The 20093-nt window shown below is 39.1% G+C and overlaps 1 protein-coding gene across 4 annotated transcripts in view; it reads left to right on the top strand.

The window, feature by feature from the left end:
* The window catches only part of CDK14 (cyclin dependent kinase 14), a 591337-nt gene that overhangs the window by 202103 nt on the left and 369141 nt on the right, over positions 1-20093 (top strand). For all 4 annotated transcript variants that reach the window (XM_081243419.1, XM_081243417.1, XM_081243420.1 and 1 more), the window contains one exon: positions 1064-1143. In XM_081243419.1, the coding sequence (XP_081099545.1) occupies positions 1064-1143 (80 nt within the window). The remainder of the gene's footprint in view (positions 1-1063; positions 1144-20093) is intronic.

Raw genomic sequence — 20093 nt, 5'->3', positions numbered from 1 at the left:
CTAGTCAAGGTAGAAAGTAGAGCAGTCAACTAGAAGACCAATATAGATAATCATGTCTTTATTTTATTAACAGAATAGATTGGATAAAAAGTTATCTGCCTAGTGTAATCTTACTTTTAATTAGAGCTGATACACATTTAGAATGTGTCTCTGCTTTGGATGGGTCTTGTGTAATTTTGTAATACTAAAAATATTCTTAACTTTTATTTTGATGATATACTGCATTATAAAACACAATCAGACTAATGTAATTTTAGGAGGCTCTAGTAAAAAAAAATAGTGGAAAAGGGAGGAATGGGTGATGTTGAGAGAGAGACAGAGACAAAGAGACAGAGAAAGAAGAGGGAAGCGAGAAGGAAGAAGAGTGAGTGTCAGGTTTCCATCCTTGGGGATTGAATGACTTCAACTTAAGACTGAAGATGAAGACATTTCAGCAAAAGAAACAGAGGCGCTATTGGAGAAACAAAGGGAGAGTGTTATTTGATGACTTGAGTTTTAATTAATCTGTGAATAATTGATCGAATGTGGTGTTTTTGTTAAGCACTAGTTTCATTTTGGAAAGAACATAGAGTGAATCACAGAAAACTTCAGTTAAATCTTGGACTATGCAAGTGCGAATATTTAAAACGTGAATATTTAAAGTGTGAATTTTTTTTCTTTTTTTTTTTTTTTTTCGGTACGCGGGCCTCTCACTGCTGTGGCCTCTCCCGTTGCGGAGCACAGGCTCCGGACGCGCAGGCTCAGCGGCCATGGCTCACGAGCCCAGCCGCTCCGTGGCATGTGGGATCTTCCCGGACCAGGGCACGAACCCGTGTCCCCTGCATCGGCAGGCGGATTCTCAACCACTGCACCACCAAGGAAGCCCCATAAAGTGTGAATATTTATGATGATGATACAGGATTCCCAGCCTTACTGAAATTAATCTCGTTGTGGTGGCATAATTGAGTCCTGACATTTTCAATGCAAAAATGCATAAAATATAAATTGTAAGGAAGACAATTAGAACCATAACGGGAACATATTTTCACGGATTTGCTTTTCATCTTTTGTTTTGTTTCTCCAGGGTAAATGGGAAGTTGGTAGCCCTGAAGGTGATCAGGCTGCAAGAAGAAGAAGGTACACCTTTCACAGCTATCAGGGAAGGTAGGCATTTTCTCTTGTTATCTTTGCTTTTGTGTTTGCATGATGCCCATAGCTGTTTAACTATTATGCACCTCTGAATATGCTGCGTTTCTAAATTACATGGTTATATTTCTAATTGGAATGTGTAAACTAAAATTTAAAAATCAGTACCTCTTAAGATCATAGCAGTTCATGTTAAATAAAATAAAACTATCCTGCTATATACTCAGGTGTGGAGAAAAAAACTGCTGTGCATTGATGGTGAGACTGTCACTAACTGAGGAATCTTACATGTCTGATTTTGTTTGCAGAGCTCCACGCACATATTAATCTAGAGTTCCTCTATATTCATGACTTTTAAGGAAAGTTCTTAAAAATGAGGGAGGTGATTATGCTACCTTATTAGTCTTTTTTTTTTTTTTTGCTTTATAACAAATTTAATCAGTTATACATATACATATGTTTCCATATCCCCTCCCTTTTGCGTCTCCCTCCCACCCTCCCTATCCCACCCCTCCAGGCGGTCACAAAGCACCGAGCTGATCTCCCTGTGCTATGCGGCTGCTTCCCACTAGCTATCTACCTTACGTTTGGTAGTGTATATATGTCCATGCCGCTCTTTCACTTTGTCACAGCTTACCCTTCCCCTTCCCCATATCCTCAAGTCCATTCTCTAGTGTTATTAGTCTTTAGTATTTCTTCTTTCTTGATTTTTGTTCCTATTCTTTAATATATTTTCTATTGGTTTTTCATTGATTTATAGATGCTCTTTATATATCAGCATCATGTATGTTGTAATATTTTCTTCCATTCTTTCATTTTTCTAAAAAGTCTTTTTAACAGTTATTTGATACATATAAATTTTAAATTTTTATGAATGAAATTGCTGTATCTTGCTTTATTACTTCCTGCATAGTTTCTCTACTTCAAGAGAAACTATTATTAGTGGGATCTTTTCAGTTCACTTTCAGAAATTTTAGTATTAATAGCTTCACCTCTACTACATTTTTAAAAGTACAAATCTTGAAATAAGACTTCAGTTTATTTTTGCATTGAAGGAACCACAGTTACTTTTTCTGCTGATCCACAACAAGATAAATAACAGAGATTTACTTCAATAGCATTGTTAAGATATTGATAAACTAAATGTAGTCTGTCACTGGCTGATTTGTTTTCCTGACCGGGGATTGAACCTGGGCCACAGCAGTGAAAGCCTGGTATTCTAACCAGTAGGCCACCAGGGAACTCCCAAGAAGTCTACTTTCTGTTTCACTTTCTCACCTTTCATTCTCCTTTTCATACCACTTCAGTTTGGTTTCTATCATTCCTGTTTAGCTAACACCAGATTTTCCAAGTAGGTAGCTTTTCTCTCTCTCTTGTGTTGTCTCCTTCTCTAAATATTATGGAGTTTTAGGACAGGGAAGGGGCCTTCTTTTCTCTAACCAGAACTCTTTCCCATGTGATTTTATTCATGAGTTAAATAGCAACTATAACATGATGACCTACACATGCCTCTCTTTAGCTAAGACCCTGTCTTTGTTTCCACTCTCACATATCCTTCTGCCTACCTGGCATTTCCTCTTGAGTCCAGTAATATATAAAAATGATAATACATCACTCTCAAGTGGGGTTTATTCCAGGAGTAAAATACTTGTATTTGGTCTGATGGGATTGGAAACCACTGGCTGAGATGGAGCAATGGGTTCCTATTGAGCTGTGAATTTGATTATGGTAGAGCCTCAATGTTAAAGAGTAGGAGAGGGGCAGAGAGTTGCTGGGCCTAGAGAGAAGCAGAAGGAAAATGATCCTGGGCAGCAGGCATGCTCCTTAGCATGTGTGGTGTGCACTAGAATTAACCAGCCTAACCTTGCTAATGGTGCCTTCCCAGATTCAAGGTTAAGAGGAAGTTCCTAAGGATATTAGAGGATCCAGCTTTGACAGTTGGGTCCATCAGTGGGAAGCTCAAGGGAAGAAGCAAGTAGGGTTATATGAAAGTTTTTGATGATCTGTCTTTTCATACCGGCTGGGTATGAGGCAAGGCCCTTGGGCACATGGTAAACCTTGAGATAAGCTTAGGAGATGGCCCTGAGCTGCGGTTGTGTCATAGAATGCAGGGCTCTGTAGGTGGGACCTGGTTCTGTGGGTTAGAGAGCCTCTGAAGTCTTTTGAGCTGAGTGTATTAGGAGGATAAATCTGATATTAGGATGTGATATAGATTAGATAAGGAGGAAGCCAGAAGCTGATAAATCAGTCATTCAGAGCAGTGCAGATTTGAAATCATGAGGATTTATTAGAAAGCAGTGACAAAAAATGATGTTGCAGAGAAAGAAATGCCAAACCTAGGTGAATTATTAGTTATAGGCAATTTGAGAGGGAAATATCAATGGTTTTGAGTTTGAATGAGTAAAAACAATGGTGCCAGAGAGAGAAATAGTTTTTGATTGCATGGAGAATTGCTTTTAACACTTTGCAGTTTGAAAGGGCTGTTATCCAATTTAACCTTGACATTAGCCTTTTGAAGGTTCTTTTTTGGGGGGTGTAGAATTTATATTGTTTGTGAATTCATATTATGAATATGGAATTGAGGCTCAGAGAGGTTAGATGACTTGTCCAAGGACTTGAATCTTGGACCTAGGCTTTCTTAGATTATAAAACAGTGTCCATACTAACTTTGTGGAGTAGTTGATTGGGGTTTTACACATTGGGGCTTGAGTTCATGAGACATCTATACAAAAATGTCTTTTTGTGATGTGGAAGTGTAGCTCACAAGAGGCCAGCATAAACAGTATATATTAACATGGTCTTTAACAAGTTGAACAAGTTGTAAGATTTTTATGGGAGAGAACTTTGAGTGAAAATAGAGAGCTAAATTGCAAGACAGTGTAGTGAGTTGGAAAAGCCTCATATTAGAGTTTGGAAAGCTGGGTTTTGATCCTGACTTTGTTTTTCATCACCATGCTAGTTTGCTAGGGCTGCCATAACACAGTACCACAGACTGAGTGGCTCAAACAGCATCTCATGGTTCTGGAGGCTAGAAGTCTGAGGTCAAGGTGTCAGGGCCCACCTTCTTATTTATTTATTTATTTATCTATCTATCTATCTATCTATCTATCTATATATATATATATATTAGTTTCTGCTTTATAACAAAGTGAATCAGTCATACATATACATCTGTTCCCACATCCCTTCCCTCCTGCGTCTCCCACCCTTCCACCCTCCCCATCCCACCCCTCCAGGCGGTCACAAAGCACCGAGCCGATCTCCCTGTGCTATGCGGCTGCTTCCCACTATCTTTCTACCTTCCGTTTGGTACTGTATATATGTCCATGCCTCTCTTTCGCTTTGTCCCAGCTTACCCTTCCCCCTCCCCATATCCTCAAGTCCATTCTCAAGTAGGTCTGTGTCTTTATTCCTGTTTTACCCCTAGGTTCTTCATGACATTTTTTTTTCTTAAATTCCATATATATGTGTTAGCATACGGTATTTGTCTTTCTCTTTCTGACTTACTTCACTCTGTATGACAGACTCTAGGTCTATCCACCTCATTACAAATAGCTCAGTTTCGTTTCTTTTTATGGCTGAGTAATATTCCATTGTGTATATGAGGGCCCACCTTCTGATGGCCATGAAGGAAGGATTTGTTTCAAGCCTTTCTTGGCTAATAGATGGCTGTCTTTTCCCTATGTCTTCACATCATCTTCTCTCTGTGCCTTTGTCCAAATTTCCTTTTCTTATAAGGACACCAGTCATATTGGATTAGGGTCCACTCTAATGACCTCACTTAATTACCTCTGAAAAAAATTCTATTTCAAATACCATCATATCCTGAGGTGCTGGAGTTAGGACTTCAACATATGCATTTTGGGGGAGACAATTCAATCTGTAACATCACCTAATGGTGTTGGGCCTCAGTAACCCTACTTGCAGAACACAGGAGTTGGTTTGTGCCATCAGGAACCATCTACCTCTGCATTATGGTTTTGATTTCCCAAGGAGTCTTTAAACTCAGAGTTCTGAATGCTCTGGAGATGAATGGTACAAGAATTGTTGAGGCCTGAAGGAACTGATCACAACAAGACATTGTATTTTCCTTTGAATAAAATATTTTACGTTTTTCCTAATAAAATCTGACTTCCGAGTGATTTTTAATGGAGATAAATGACCATATAGTAAGAAAAAGAAACTCTGGGCAGTTTTGGTTATTTGTTCCTCTCTTGCCTTTCATAAGTCTTATTTTTCTGCTATTTATGTGTGGAAGCAAAAGCTAGCACCATTGCTCACTCTCTTTTGCTATTACTAATACTAGAAATCCATGCACAATAACTCCTCTGTGTATCTAGTGGTAGAACTTGAAATATTTAGGATGAGGGTGGTAGATGCTTGGGATATATTCATTTTTACAGTTTTTACATTGATGAGGGAGTGGCATGGCTTGTTCAATTGAGAGGAAGCACTTTAATTTGAGTTTGCCTTTTTTCTGCTGCTTGGTCAATTTCCTCATTCACAAACCGTCAATAGCAGGACGATTTCAAAGTAGGAAAGCACTGTGCATAGTAAAGTAGTTTTCAAGTGGCTAACCTTACCTGGGAATTTAGATGTTAACACATAATTTCCACCTAAAGTGGAAACACTTGTAAGCAACCCTAATCTTACCTAGATTTATGTCCAAAGATGGACTTTGAATTTTATCTTACAGAGCTAGAGTGCTTAATGGCTTAATTCAGGTTCAGGTGCTTTGAAACGCGTTCTTTTTTTGGGGGGGGGGCACGAACCCGTGTCCCCTGCATCGGCAGGCAGACTCTCGACCACTGCGCCACCAGGGAAGCCCCTCATTCTGTCTTTGATGGGAGCTTAGAGAAATTAAGTAGCCATGCCGAGGCCAGCTTTTCTATTTTAACTTAAAATCTTTATATGATATCGTCATGGTTTTTGATGGTACTGATAAAGAGTCAGGAGATACAAGAAGGGCTTGAAAGGAGCTAGATGAAATGTCTTAGCATACAAGAAAGGTAGCAGTTACAGGAGGGAAAGATAGTAAGTTCAATCTCAACATGTTAAGTTTGAGGTTGGACATTCATGTGACAATTGTTCATATGGTGTGCAGTACAGATAATAGGCCAGTTGTACGTAAATTGGGGACCTTACTTGGCACTTCCAAGTACATGATCTCATTTAATCTTTCAACATTGTGAGAAAGGTTGATGTTACTATCTTCGTGTTAATAATTAGGAAGCTGGGATCTAAAGAAATTTTTGTCCAAAGTCATGCAAATAATTATGTGGTAGGTATGGAGTTCAGCTTGAGTCTTCTACCTAGTACCCTGACACATGCTAGCCATTCAGTATGTGTTGAATGAATAAGTGAATGAATGAGTGAATAAATTCTAAATCCTTACTTTTTATTCTACTATACTGCATTACTGTTGACACAGAAACCTGTACGATCAAAATTGTATATAGAGACTTCCCGGCTGTTAAGAAGCAGACAGGTGAAGTTGGGAAAGCACCATACAGCAAAGTTCTGAGTCTTGATGAAGACTGTGCAACTAGCTATGTGATGGTGAGCAAGTCAGTTAAGATATTTTGTCTTTAGTTTCTTTCTCTTTGAAATGGAGGGGTTGGACTATATGATCTTATATCTTCATGATTAAAATAATAGTACCATCGTGGATCTTTTCCTGGATAAAGGATCTATAATTGTATCATCAGTATTCCTCATCCACACCTGCTGTAGTGTGATGCACATTATTGTGCTTAGAATATTTCTTTTAAACCTTCTAATAATAACCCTTTATGTCTGTCACTGAAAAAATTAACATGAATTGTTTCAGAGCATTTAACAATTGACAAAAATTTTTTAAGTGGAAGATAAAAATCTATGAGTCTAGACTTTGATTCTAAGTAAGCTTATGTAAATTGCCAAAATTGTTATTCTTTGTAAGTCTGAGTAATTTGATGGGTGTCTGCCAGTTGATATCAACAAAAAATTTCCAAGCTCTCAGATCATTTGACTTTAAAAACTATAAAAATCATGTATTTTCTTTTTATGTCTTTAATTTTAAAGGATAAAGTTTTTTTTTTAATGAAATAACTAATTTCTTGTCTGCTTTGAATTTGTAAAAAATTTTATATTATGTCTTATTTTATTTGGAAATACAGTTTCCAGCTTATATTTGAAAACATAAGTATTTTATTGGAAATATAAATTAAGCTCTGATACATTTATATTTAAAACACATTTAGAAGAACTGTGTAACTAGTTCTAATTTGAAGGCATTTATAACTGGCTAAAAATCTTTATAGACTTTTTTGGTACCTGTCATGCTAATAACATTTTAAAGATGCTGCCTCATTCAATTCCCACAATAATCCCGTGTTAAATATAGATATTAGTATCTCCATATTACCTATGAGGTAATTGAGGCCTAGAGATAAGTAAATTATCCTGTGTTCCACAGTTTACTAGGAAACAGCTAAGTTAGGGTTTTAACTGGGGTCTTTTAAGTGAAGAGTTTGTTTCAAAGATGATACCTTCCTCCCTTCAAAATTTCTTGGCTAATTTTTAAAAAGTGATGGGAATCCATAATCTACATATCAACTGCTTGTCATGATAGTAATTATCATAGCTACTATCAGTTGCTTTATAAAAATACAATCCATTGGTATACCTTTGTTACTTCTCAGTATTTGAGAAACTGTTATACTGTTTTGCTGCTTAAGCTATGTTCTATCTAGTGACTTAGAAATAGTCAAAAGATGGCAAACTTTAAACAGTAATTAATTCATGACCACTGTCATGACCACTGACAGGATTTAGTATTATTTACCTTTGAGCTCTAGTTTAAGATAAATTTCCTGAATGTTGAAGGAACTTTCAAGGATGATAGTAAACAAGGAGACGTTTTTTTCTTTTTTTTAAAAAAATTTATTTATCGGGCTTCCCTGGTGGCGCAGTGGTTGAGAGTCCGCCTGCCGATGCAGGGGACACGGGTTCGTGCCCCGGTCTGGGAAGATCCCACATGCCGCAGAGCGGCTGGGCCCGTGAGCCATGGCCGCTGAGCCTGCGCGTCCGGAGCCTGTGCTCTGCAACGGGAGAGGCCACAACAGTGAGAGGCCCGCGTACCGCAAAAAAAAAAAAAAAAAAAAAAAAAAAAAAATTTATTTATCTATTATTTTTTAATTTTATTTTTGGCTGCGTCGAGTCTTCATTGCTGCACGCGGGCTTTCTCTAGTTGCGACGAGCAGGGGCTACTCTTCCTTGTGGTGCGTGGGCTTCTCATTGCAGTGGCTTGTTGCAGAACGTGGGCTCTAGGCACGTGGGCTTCAGTAGTTGTGGCACACAGGCTCAGTAGTTGTGGCTCGCGGGCTCTAGAGCGCAGGCTCAGTAGCTGTGGCACACAGACTTAGTTGCTCCGCGGCATGTGGGATCTTCCCGGACCAGGGCTCTAACCCGTGTCCCCTGCATTGGCAGGCGGATTCCCAACCACTGCGCCACCAGGGAAGCCCAAGGAGACTTTTTAATATTCATTTAAAAAAATTGTTAGGTCATGTATATTAGAAAGGAATTTGACAGTACCAGAAAGAGAGGATAGAGAAAGGAGCAAAAACATATTTGAAGAAATAATTGCCCAAATTTACTAAAGTTATCGAAAAATATGATTAGTCTGTTATCCAAGAAGATAAATGAACCAAAATTAGGAGAAACATAAAGAGACCCATACCTAGACCCATCATTGTCCAACTGTTGGAAGACAAAGACAAAAAGAAAATCTTGAAAACAGCAGGAGTAAAGCAACTCATTACATGCAGGAGAAAAAAATATGTTTAAGATCTAATCTCCCATCCAGACCAGTGGAGGCAAGAAAGCAATGTAATGACATATTTAAAATGTTCAAAAACAAGACAAAAAACCTGTCAACCAAAAATTCTGTATCCAACAAAACTGTCCTTCAAAAATGAAGACTAAAGACATTTTCACATCAGCCACAAATTGGGAGAAAATATTTCAAAATAATATATCTGATAAAAGATTTATCTCCAAAATATATAAAATATATAGAGGTCCAAAACTCAGTAATTATAAAACTCCCCCCAATTTTTTAAATGGATGATTTGAATAGATATTTCACCAAAGAAGATACACCAGTGGCTGATTAGCCCATGAAATAAAGCTGAAAGTTGTTAGTCATAAAGAAAATGAAAATTAAAACCACAGTGTGGTGTGACTATACACCTAATCCAATGGTTGTAGTAGAAAAGACAGATAATACCAAATATTGCAAAAATGTGGAGTAACTGGAACCCTCATACATTGCTAGTGGGAATATCAAGTGGTATACTCACTTTGGAAAACATGTTGACAGCTTTTAAATTTTTTATTTCTTTTAAAAATAAATTTATTTTATTTTTGGCTGCGTTGGGTCTTCATTGCTGCGAGTGGGCTTTCTCTAGTTGCGGCAAGCAGGCTTCTCATTGTGGTGGCTTCTCTTGTTGTGGAGCACCGGCTCTAGGCATGTGGGCTTCAGTAGTTGTGGCTCGCAGACTCTAGAATGCAGGCTCAGAAGTTGTGGCGCATGGGCTTAGTTGCTTCGCAGCATGTGGGATCTTCCCGGGCCAGGGCTCAAACCCGTGTCGCCTGCATTGGCAGGTGGATTCTTAACTACTGTGCCACCAGGGAAGCCCTTGACAGCTTTTTTAAAAGTGGAATATTAAATTACCATATGACCCAGCATTTTCACTCCCGGAAATCTATCCAGGAGAAAGGAAAACACTTCCACACAAAGACACGTACATGAATGTTTCTAATGTTACTATGCAGAATAGGCGAAATCAAGAAACAACCTAAATGTCCATCAAGTGTTGAATTGATACACAAAATGTCAAACATTCATATAGCAATAAAAAGGAGCTACCTACTGGTAATACGCTTCAACATGTTTGAACCTTGAGGGACTTCCCTGGTGGTCCACTGGTTAAAACTTCGCCTTCCAATGCAGGGGACACAGGTTCCATCCCTGGTCAGGAAACTAAGATCCCACATACTGCGAGGCAACTAAGCCCGTGCACCGCAACTACTGAGCCTGCATACTCTGGAGCCCACGCCACAACTGGAGAGAAGTCCGCGCACCACAACGAAGAGCCTGCATGCCGCAACTAAGACCCGATGCAGCCAAAAATAAAAATAAATAAATATTAAAAAAAAAAACCAAACACGTTTGAACCTTGAAAACATTTATGCTCAGTTATATAAGCCTGGTTGTATATACGTAAAATTCCCCGAAAATTCCCAAATCTATAAAGACAGCAGATCAGTGGTTGCCTGGGGCTGGGTTTGGAAGAGGGGACTGACTGCAAACTGCCACCACTGTCTGGTGAAACAAAATTGTTCCAGTACTGGATTTTGTTTATGGCTGGACAAATCTGAGATATGGTAATGGCTGCAGAGCTCTACAGATTTACTAAAAGTCATTTTATTTTATATTTACAGTGGGTATCTTTTATGGTTTATATTATACCTCAAATAAATGTTTTCCTAATTCTATTGAAATATATATTTATACACTTAGCTAAAAAATAGAAGAAAATTAATGTAACACTAGTGATGATTATATCTTTAATTATTAATTAATAATAAGTTAATTATTAAATTGTTAAATCTAGAAAATCTTTTTTTTTTTTTTTTTTTTTTTTTAAATTTTTATTTTAGTATTTATTTTGGTTGCGCCGGTGGTCTTAGTTGCAGCAGGTGGGCTCCTTAGTTGTGACTCATGGGCTCCTTAGCTGTGGCATGCAAACTCTTAGTTGCGGCATGCATGTGGGATCTAGTTCCCTGACCAGGGATCAAACCCATGTCCCCCGCATTGGAAGGCAGACTCTTAACCACTGTGCCATCAGGGAAGTCCCTAGAAAATCTTTATTCCTCTTTATCCCAACATCTCTAAACTCTGTTTTGTTTTTTTTTTGCGGTACGCGGGCCTCTCACTGTTGTGGCCTCTCCCGCTGCGGAGCACAGGTTTCAGACGCGCAGGCTCAGCGGCCATGGCTCACGGGCCCAGCTGCTCCGTGGCATGTGGGATCTTCCCAGACCCGGGCACGAACCCGTGTCCCCTGTATCAGCAGGCGGACTCTCAACCACTGCGCCACCAGGGAAGCCCCTTCCCTGAAACTTTTTTGACTTTCACAGAAATAATCTTTTTCCTTTTGTGCTCTTTTTGCTTGCTCTGCTTTTGTTGTTGTTGTTTTCTCCTTTATAAACTTATCTCTTAGCACTTTCTGCATTATATACTTTATGATGTGCTCAGTTGTGTTCAGCTGTAAACTATTGATAACCTCTGGGGCCTTTGTATTCTGAGGGTTGTGGTATGAAGCTAGCATTGACTAGTCATGTCCCAGCTCTTTCTCTGCTGCCACCAAAATGGAACTAACCAAGAGTCCAGTTAATGTTTTAATGGAATTTAAACAGTAATGAAAAGGACCATAATGGTTTCTGGATTAAAAAGAAAGAGAGCTCTGGTGTGGACATGGAAGAGATTTGGGCTGAGCTTAAATTATAGTGTCTTAGTTGGTTTGGGCCGCTATAACAAAATACAGAGACTGCATAGCTCATAAGCAGCAGAAATTTATTGCTTACATTTCTGGAGGCTCAAAGTCCCAGATCAGGGTGGCAGGATGGTTGGGTGAAGGCCCTTTTCCAGGTCGAGACTTCTCACTATATCCGCATGTGGTGGAATTGGCTAGAGAGCTCTGTGGGAGCTCTTTTTAAAGAACATTAATCCCAATTCCCTGGTGGTCCAGTGGTTAGGATTCTGGGCTTCCACTGCAGGGGGCATGGGTTTGATCTTTGGTGAACTAAGATCCCGTGTGCCGTGTGGCGCAGCCAAAAAATAAAAACAAAAATTAAAAAAAACATTAAAGAACATTAATCCCATTCATGAGGGCAACACCCTCATGACCTAACCACCTCCCAAAGGCCCCACCTACTAGTACTATCAGCTTTGGGGATTAGGACTACAAAATATGAATTTGTCAGGGGTGCAGGAAGTACAAACATTTAGACCATAGCAGATAGGTAGGATTCATGTAAGGAGCAATGAACAGAGAAAGGCATGCCTGCTAGGGTAGCTGACTAAGGTAAATATCACTTCTTCCCCTCCACCTCAATCCTATCACCAGTTTGACAGCCACTGAGGAAGTAAATCTCTTGACAGTGGGGTGTGTGGGTTGTTCCTAAATGTTTTCTTAGAAAAGTCTAGCTGTTCCTGTGTTCTTTGATAGTCTACTAAAAAGATAATTTGGGTATTGTTCTGGAAACTTCTGGGGTTTTTTTTTCCTTAACTTTTTGTTGTTGTTGTTGTTACTCTGATATTTGTTACTATGTGTTTCATTGTTGACCCTGAATCATTAATGTGGCTGGGGCATCAGGGATAATTGGTGAGGAAAAAACCAAGAGACCCAGGGACCTGCAAGAGAATGCCATGAAGCCTGACAAAGGGGAGCTAGAACAAGACACTGAAAAGGAAGAATGTGTCCAGTTGAGGGGGATTAATAAGGAGCTAAGAACAATTTGAGTGTCTTAGGGTGAGTTTGAGGTTGACAGAACCATTTATAGAAACAGGAAGCCAGAGGTGGCAACAGTTTTATGGTCAGAGGGGTTAAATAGATGTTACATATGTTGAACTTGAGGTGATAGCCATTTATACCAGTTAGAAGTCACCAAACCATAGGACTTTAGAGCTGAGAAGAATTTTAGTGACCATGTCTTCTGGTTCCTTCATTTTACAAAAGAACAAATTGAGTCCTAGAGAGTTCAGTAGGTAGTTTGAACTACCAAGATCAGGAGAGCTAGGCCTGGAGTGAAAGTCATGTTGAATCATCATTGTAGAGAAAATGGTCGGAGATCTGGTGGTGAATCACATCTTGAAAATGCAGCCCTCACCACAGATTATAACTGATCTCAGTGGGAAGTGCCAAAAAGATACATCATTTCGGTTTTTCTCTATTTCTCATTTTCTTCTGACATTTTGGAATGTGGTAGAACTCTTCAGAAGACCCATCAAATAATTCCTATTTTAATTTTTTAAAAAGCCGATTAATACCATATGTGGAGAAAATGTACCATACAGTTTATTGTGGGAAAAGTTTAGAAGTAGAAAGTTAAAGGAAATTTTAGTGTAGGACATTTGTATTTTTGGATAAATGCCATCTCAGTCAAGTCCCTGAGTATACTCACAAGAATTGAATTGATAATAGCACTTTTTAAAAGTGGTAACAATTTGAACAGGGCCCAAGAAAAAGAATTAAAGGAAATAATAAGCAAGAAATTGGCAGTGGTTCTGTTGTCTGTGAGCTGATACTTCTTCCTTCTGTCCTGAAGTTTAGGGCTAGTATGGGCAGGAACCAGCAGCAGGGGTCAGTTTTAATGATGACAACTTGGTTTCACAGAAGTACTTATAAAATTTTCTTGTTGAAGGCCAGGATTAATTTTTCTGGAGGGGCGTTTTTTTTTTCCCCCGGAGATTTGAGGTAGTTTCCATGATGAGCAGCAGATTGTTTGGGTTTGTTTATTTAAGATGACCTGGGTAGTATTTTAAAAATTCTAAATGTGTAATAGGCATTTAATAAACAGTTGTCTATTACATGACTTTCTAAGTGTTTTTAAACTTTTTTTTTTAATTTATTTTTTTGTTGTTGTTGCATCGGGTCTTCGTTGCTGTGCACCGGCTTTCTCTAGTTTCGGCGAGTGGGGGCCACTCTTCATTGCCGTGTGTGGGCCTCTCACTGTGGTGGCTTCTCCTGTTGTGGACCACGGGCTCCAGGCGCACAGGCTCAGTAGTTGTGGCACATGGGCTTAGTTGCTCCGCGGCATATGGGATCTTCCCAGACCAGGGCTCGAACCCATGTCCCCTGCGTTGGCAGGTGGATTCTTAAGCACTGCGCCACCAGGGAAGCCCCTCCAAGTGCCTTTAAATGTATTAAAATAATTGTAAGCCTGTGGGAAACAGTTAAACATTTCTACTTTCCTTGGGACTTCCAGGGTTGATGTGCATCTGGAGTACTTTCCCTCTGCCCCTGTTATATTAATACATTTGGAATATTACAGGTGGTTGATGGTGTTATAGGGAACCAGTAACTTCCACCACTGACCCATTCTAACCAGCAGATTGTAAACCCACAGAGTTGATAACCAGATGGATTCAAATGCATGTGCATCTGACCCTACAGCACAGCTCTTAACACGAGGAAGTACCACTTCCTAGAGGCAGGATCGGAGAGATTAAGACTTAACCCTTAAGTGATTTGTACTTGACTGGCCCAGAGCCATAGATCAGTACCCCAATTCATGCTCCAAATTTCCTTTCTTAGCCTAACACATGCAGCCCTGTCTAGCAGAATCATGAATATGTTAGAAAACAATCGAAACTTGCCTGGCAGGATTCACCCATAACCAATTAGCTGTTGGAACATAGATTAACCAAATACTAAACATCCTGCTAATTTTAAGGTGATTAATATTGCAGAACTTATTGATACTGCCCATCGTGGAATAATTAGTGCAAAAGAAAATATTTTTAAAATGTTGCTGTATCAGGGGAGCTAAATCAAACTGAAAATGGAAAAACATGAAAACACAGCTGCTTATGATACAATTTTGTTTTCAAATGCAGGCTTGAAAGTTTTCAGAATTAGAGAGCGCTGGTAGCTTAGCTACAGCTTGAAAAACTATACTTTCAGATACTTCTTATGTTTCCAGAAGATTTTTACCTCAGTAGTAGATTATTGAGAATACTTGGCTGATAAGTTCCTGCCTTCTTTAAGTAAAACCTTCTTCAATCTATAATGTTCTGAGTAAAGAAAAATCTTAAAACTCACAAAGAACAAATGGACAATTTTTGTGTGTGTGTGTATATATATATACATAAAATTTGTTACCCAACTTCTTTATTTGTTGTTGTGTTATTATACATATTGCTGTACTTGGAGCAAAATTATGACCAGAGAAATATATGGGTATATTATTTCAATGACTTGATAAACCCGTGTATTGCTTTTGGGCTTCATAAAGCATCTAGGCAAATCGTTAAGTATGGTGATACATTGCCTTGGTCTCTGCATGGAGTTGTTAGTGGAAGCTTCATGCGTCATTGGAGGGCAGTACATGGCCTTTTGTATTTCAGAGATGGAGTATAATGCGAAAGCAAATTTGAGATGACAGCCAAGAGCTGAGATTTTCAAACCTATAGACTTTTCTTATGAAGAATGTTTATTTTTCTTTGCTTGCAAGTAAGTAACTGAAATGATTTGTTATGCATATGTGGCCCAGAGGATATCTAGGAAGCTTTCTTCAATGCTCATATTTCCAGACTACAGCCCTTTCTGTATACGTGCACATGAAAATATACATCAAAACATCCCTCCAAATTAAAGCCTATTTTAGGTAACTCATGTTGTTTAATAAGTGCAATTCATGTTTTTCATTTCCCTGGTGAGTGTGATTTTTTAAAAGAAGACATAGACATAAACATGTAGGGAACTGTCTTCCTTTTAATTGCTGTGGGCCCCCTGAGTTCATGGAATCACTCTAAGCAACTTGTAGTCTTTAGAGAAGAGAGAGAAGACATTTTTTAAAGGTTTTAAATGGTCATTTAAAATGCATATATTAATGTAGAAAACCAGCCTTTTGAGAGCTGCCAGATTTTTGAGGAATGTTAACCTTCTCTCTCAGTTGGAAGAGGAGGATTTCTAATGCTGAACATTTGTCCTTTCTCTTGAGAAGCAGTGAAATTCCCCCCCCTTGGAAGCAATTTTGGTAAAAGAATAATTTAACCAGAAATCAAAATGTTAAGAAAGCACACACGGTTGTTCAAACACAGGAATCAAGTCTTTTATAGGATTTTTCAAATAAAAACTAGAATGTTTTCCCTTAAAGGTTACGAGTGAATTCCACTTAGCAAAAACTCATGACCTTTTCAAATTCTTGGTTGTCTTTAACACTATTTTGTTATTTGACACTGTTTGCTGCTATCACTGAAGAATTGTATGTCCCTTGCAGCATTTCACTGGGCATTCTGTTGTATTTTTATCTGCTAAATCTGGCATCTTGAAGACCCCTTTCTTCTCTGCAGAGGCCTTACCTTTCTGCTTCCTGAGGGCATCCTGAAATCCATGGTTTGACCCTTACGGTACCAGCTGTCACTTCTCTGTGCCGATTTCCCAAACCACATCTCTAGCCTTGACTCTTCATACCCCCAAATTCAGGCAACCTAGTATAACTCATTGAATGTGCTGTTACTCTCTCCAGCTCAACTCAACTCAACCAAAGTGTTTTGGATGCCCCAGGACCAATGATCTCATTGTGTTCAGGGATAACATTATTTTCACTGACTGAGAGAAATTCGTTTATCTGTGCTGGGGTCATGTTACGTTACACTCCTCTCTCTCCTCATATGTAGTTGGTCTCCATGTTTGCAGAGTTTCATCAAAGTGACTTCCACTTTCATCCTCTTCTTTTCCATCTTCCTTACTGTTTTCCTATCCAGATATAAAGTAGTGAAGGTCTTGAAATAACTTTCATTCTGGGCTCCTCTGATTCATGGGTCCAGCCTTTCAATTTCTTCTACATTCTGCTGCTGGATTCATCCTCTTTAAGCATAGTCTTAGGTCAGGTTCGCTGGAAACAGGCTCAGTGGCAGGGTTGCATGCAGGTTAATGGGAAGTGCAGGTACTTTCACCTGCAAGGAAGTAAGGAAGGCAGGTTGAACAGAGAGAAGTTCACTTGCAATGAATTTGTAACTGATCCTGTAGAGTGCTTCAGAGCTGGGATGGGCCTTCAGAGCTCTCACAAATGGAGGCAAAGGACCAGACCCTTCAACACCCTCAGCTCTACCAAGAGGTGCCTGATGTGACTCATTTCACAGTCTCTGATTTCCTCTCCTGTATGGCTCTCCTTTTCCCTGTAACCATGTGTTATTCTCTCCCTTTCTGCCTCCCCAAGTGCCTGGCTCTGAGCGAGTCACCCCCTGAGAGGAGGCATGAACTGGGGGAGGCTGTTTCTGCAGCCGAGGGCTCTTCCCACTAAAGTACACAGCGGTGGAGCAGTAGCTGAGAGATGGGTGTGTTGGCAATGAGGAGGGCTGTGAGCCGAGCCCCATGGGGTTCGCTCCAACCACATTCAACATCGCCCTTCCCTGTGTAGGAACCTGAAGTGCTTCCCTCCTGTCTGCTTCATCAGGGTCAATGTCTCGGCCTGACTGTGAAGGGCTCTCCATTATCTGGCCTTACCATACCTGTTACTGAACTCGGTTTCTCACCATCCCCTGCCTGCCCTCCAGTGCAGTAAGGATTATCCTAGGTGTAGAGTCAGCTCTGTAGCCTCCTGGAGATCCCTGCCCACAACCTCCACTGCCCACTGTCACCCTCAGACCTTGGCTTCTGTTGTCCCCCCTCCCCCTGCAATGTCCCTCCCTCCAAGTCTTCTGTTCTTTCATACCCAGTGTATTAGTTCTGCTTATAGTTCGTACTGTACAATTCTGTACTTCATTGTATATTTTATCACATTTCTTCAGCAGCTTTGTGTGAGCTGTTCTTGTCTTCAATGCTATATTATTTTGGAAGGTGGCACGTAGTATTTCATTTCTTTAGTATTCTTGGCAGAATCCAGCAGAATGCTAGCCTCATAGTAGAGGATCAGAGAGTGGCTGTTTTATTCCTTGATTATTTTTGTAGGTGGCACAGCCAAAAAAATTAATACCAAGAGTGATGAGATGGAAGGAGTTTCCCAGAAAGATTGTATTTGAGCTCAAGGGGTGAAATTTTCTGAATGAAAGTTTCAGAGTTTCAGAGTCACAGGGTTTGTGTGGCTCCTTAGTGGATGAGCTTTAGTACAATATGAATTAATAGCAGTTTCCTTATCCTCTTGTCCCAGTTCAGTTTCTCGCACTGTACTGGGGCCAGCGCAGCCTGGAGTTCCTTCCCTGTGATTCTCTTCCCCTTTTAGGAATTCTGCACGGACTCTGAGCTGGGCACTTGACTACCTACTTTATATGTTATCGAATCCACACAACTACTCTGTGAAGTATAGCTGCTGCCATAACCTCCATTTTACAGGTGAAAAAAACAAAGCTTCAGGAAAAGGGATGCAGCTTGCCCAGAGCCACACAGTTAGTGAGGGAGTGGGACAGGTGTCCAAAACCCTTGTAGCTGTCTGCATCATCCTAAGAGTGAACGCGTATTTGTAGAGGATAGTACCACTATTGTTGTTTTGGAAACAACTGCTCTCAGGGAAGCTACCTTCTCAGTAATTCTACCTCTGCTCTTTTAAATCCCAGTGGAACAGTAGCTAATAAAAGGTAGCATGGTTTTGTGGAAAGGATGTGGATGTGGAGTGAGAAGAACTGGTTTCAAGCCCTTGCCACTGGTTAGCTTTTCTGTAGTCCTGGACAAGTTACTCAGCAAAGCAGGGCATCAGTTTCTTTAAAGTATCTTTAAAAAGGGTTAAGAAATACTGTACTTTTCTGTTTTGTCCTATGGGACTACTGTAACCTTCTCCTGGGTTTATGAATTGTCAAGTGCTACAAAAGAAGTTATTTTTGTTAACAGTGTAAAGAAATACACATGGTGATGATAATAATAATAATATGGTGATGATGATGTAATACCAATAATAATAATAATAATTTAAAATAGTAATAAAAATAGACAGTAATAGCTTTGCACCAAATGGCCACAAGGATTGAACTGTCCTTTGCTGGCAATATTTCAAATATTTGCTGATTAAGTTGTTTTGGTGGATTTGCAGTTTATGCCCTTCTTGGCTCAAACAAGCAATTATATTCTCCTCAGGAAATCATGAAAGGTTACCTTTGGTTGTATAGCCTGTGCTGTTCAAATTTTGGCTTCAGTTCACAATTCATGGCCAAATTAATATCTGAATCACTTAAGGCCTATTCATAAAGAATAGGATTATGTACACAACTAAAGTTTATGTACTTAGCTGTTAAGTGTGAGTTTCACAGTGTAACCAGGAGGTAGAGACTACTTCTGTACTTTGTACTACAAGTCACAGGCTGAAATGTAGCCATCTATGAGTCTGCAGTTGTGTTTATATGTAAGCGAGCATCTGATTTGGGCCGGAGCTTGCTAATTTAATGGGGGATGCCTCCAATTTAACAATTGAGATTTGTAATGGGTCCCTAGGGCCCTCCAGGAAAAGTTTTGTATAAATGAGAGATAATGGTAACATTTTAGTCATTTGAAAATCATCTCTTTTAAGTAAAATGCCTTATGAAAACCACCAAAACCATATAATTATTTCTAAAAATTAAATTCAAGTACTCTTAGAGGGAATTTTTCAGAGCTAGAAAACATTTATTTCATACTTATTGTTTTGGTTGCCCTTGCCTTTCTTGCTGTGGTATAAGTAGTGGAGACGTGTATAAAGCTGATAACTTAGAAGTGATTATTTTTAGATCAAAAATATTTGGATGACTTTTTTTTTAAAAAAAAGATAGCTTGATACGCAAAATATAGCAAATATAGTTCTTACTAACAGAATTTTTCACATAGGATGAACTTTAATATTAGGGACTTGGGAAATAAGTGTGAATTATTTTTAATGAACTTTTTTGCTAATAGGCCTACTTCTGTTTGACTAAATTTCTATATCATAAATTTATTTATTATTGTTTAAAAATTTTATTACTCATGTTTTGGAAAGGACCCCTTAAGGGTAAATTAACATCAGAATGATCACACAGAGTGTGGTAGTTATGTTTCTGTTAGTCAAAACTCTTAACAGTTTTATTTTTTAAATTAAAGACCTGATTAGTCATCTGGATAGAGATTTCAAGAAACTGCTTTTGCAATTATAGCTATCTTAGGAGAATTCCTTTCAGAGAAATTGAGCAAGGATACCAATTAATTCCAGCTGTTGGAGTGAACTGCATGTAAATGTCTGAGTTCAAGTTCTAGTAA

The sequence above is a fragment of the Mesoplodon bidens genome (genome assembly GCF_964165515.1).
Source record: "Mesoplodon bidens genome assembly, chromosome: 9".
Lineage (NCBI taxonomy): Eukaryota > Metazoa > Chordata > Mammalia > Artiodactyla > Ziphiidae > Mesoplodon > Mesoplodon bidens.
Note: the sequence above shows the minus strand (reverse complement) of the source record. Positions and strands in the feature narration are given on the sequence as shown.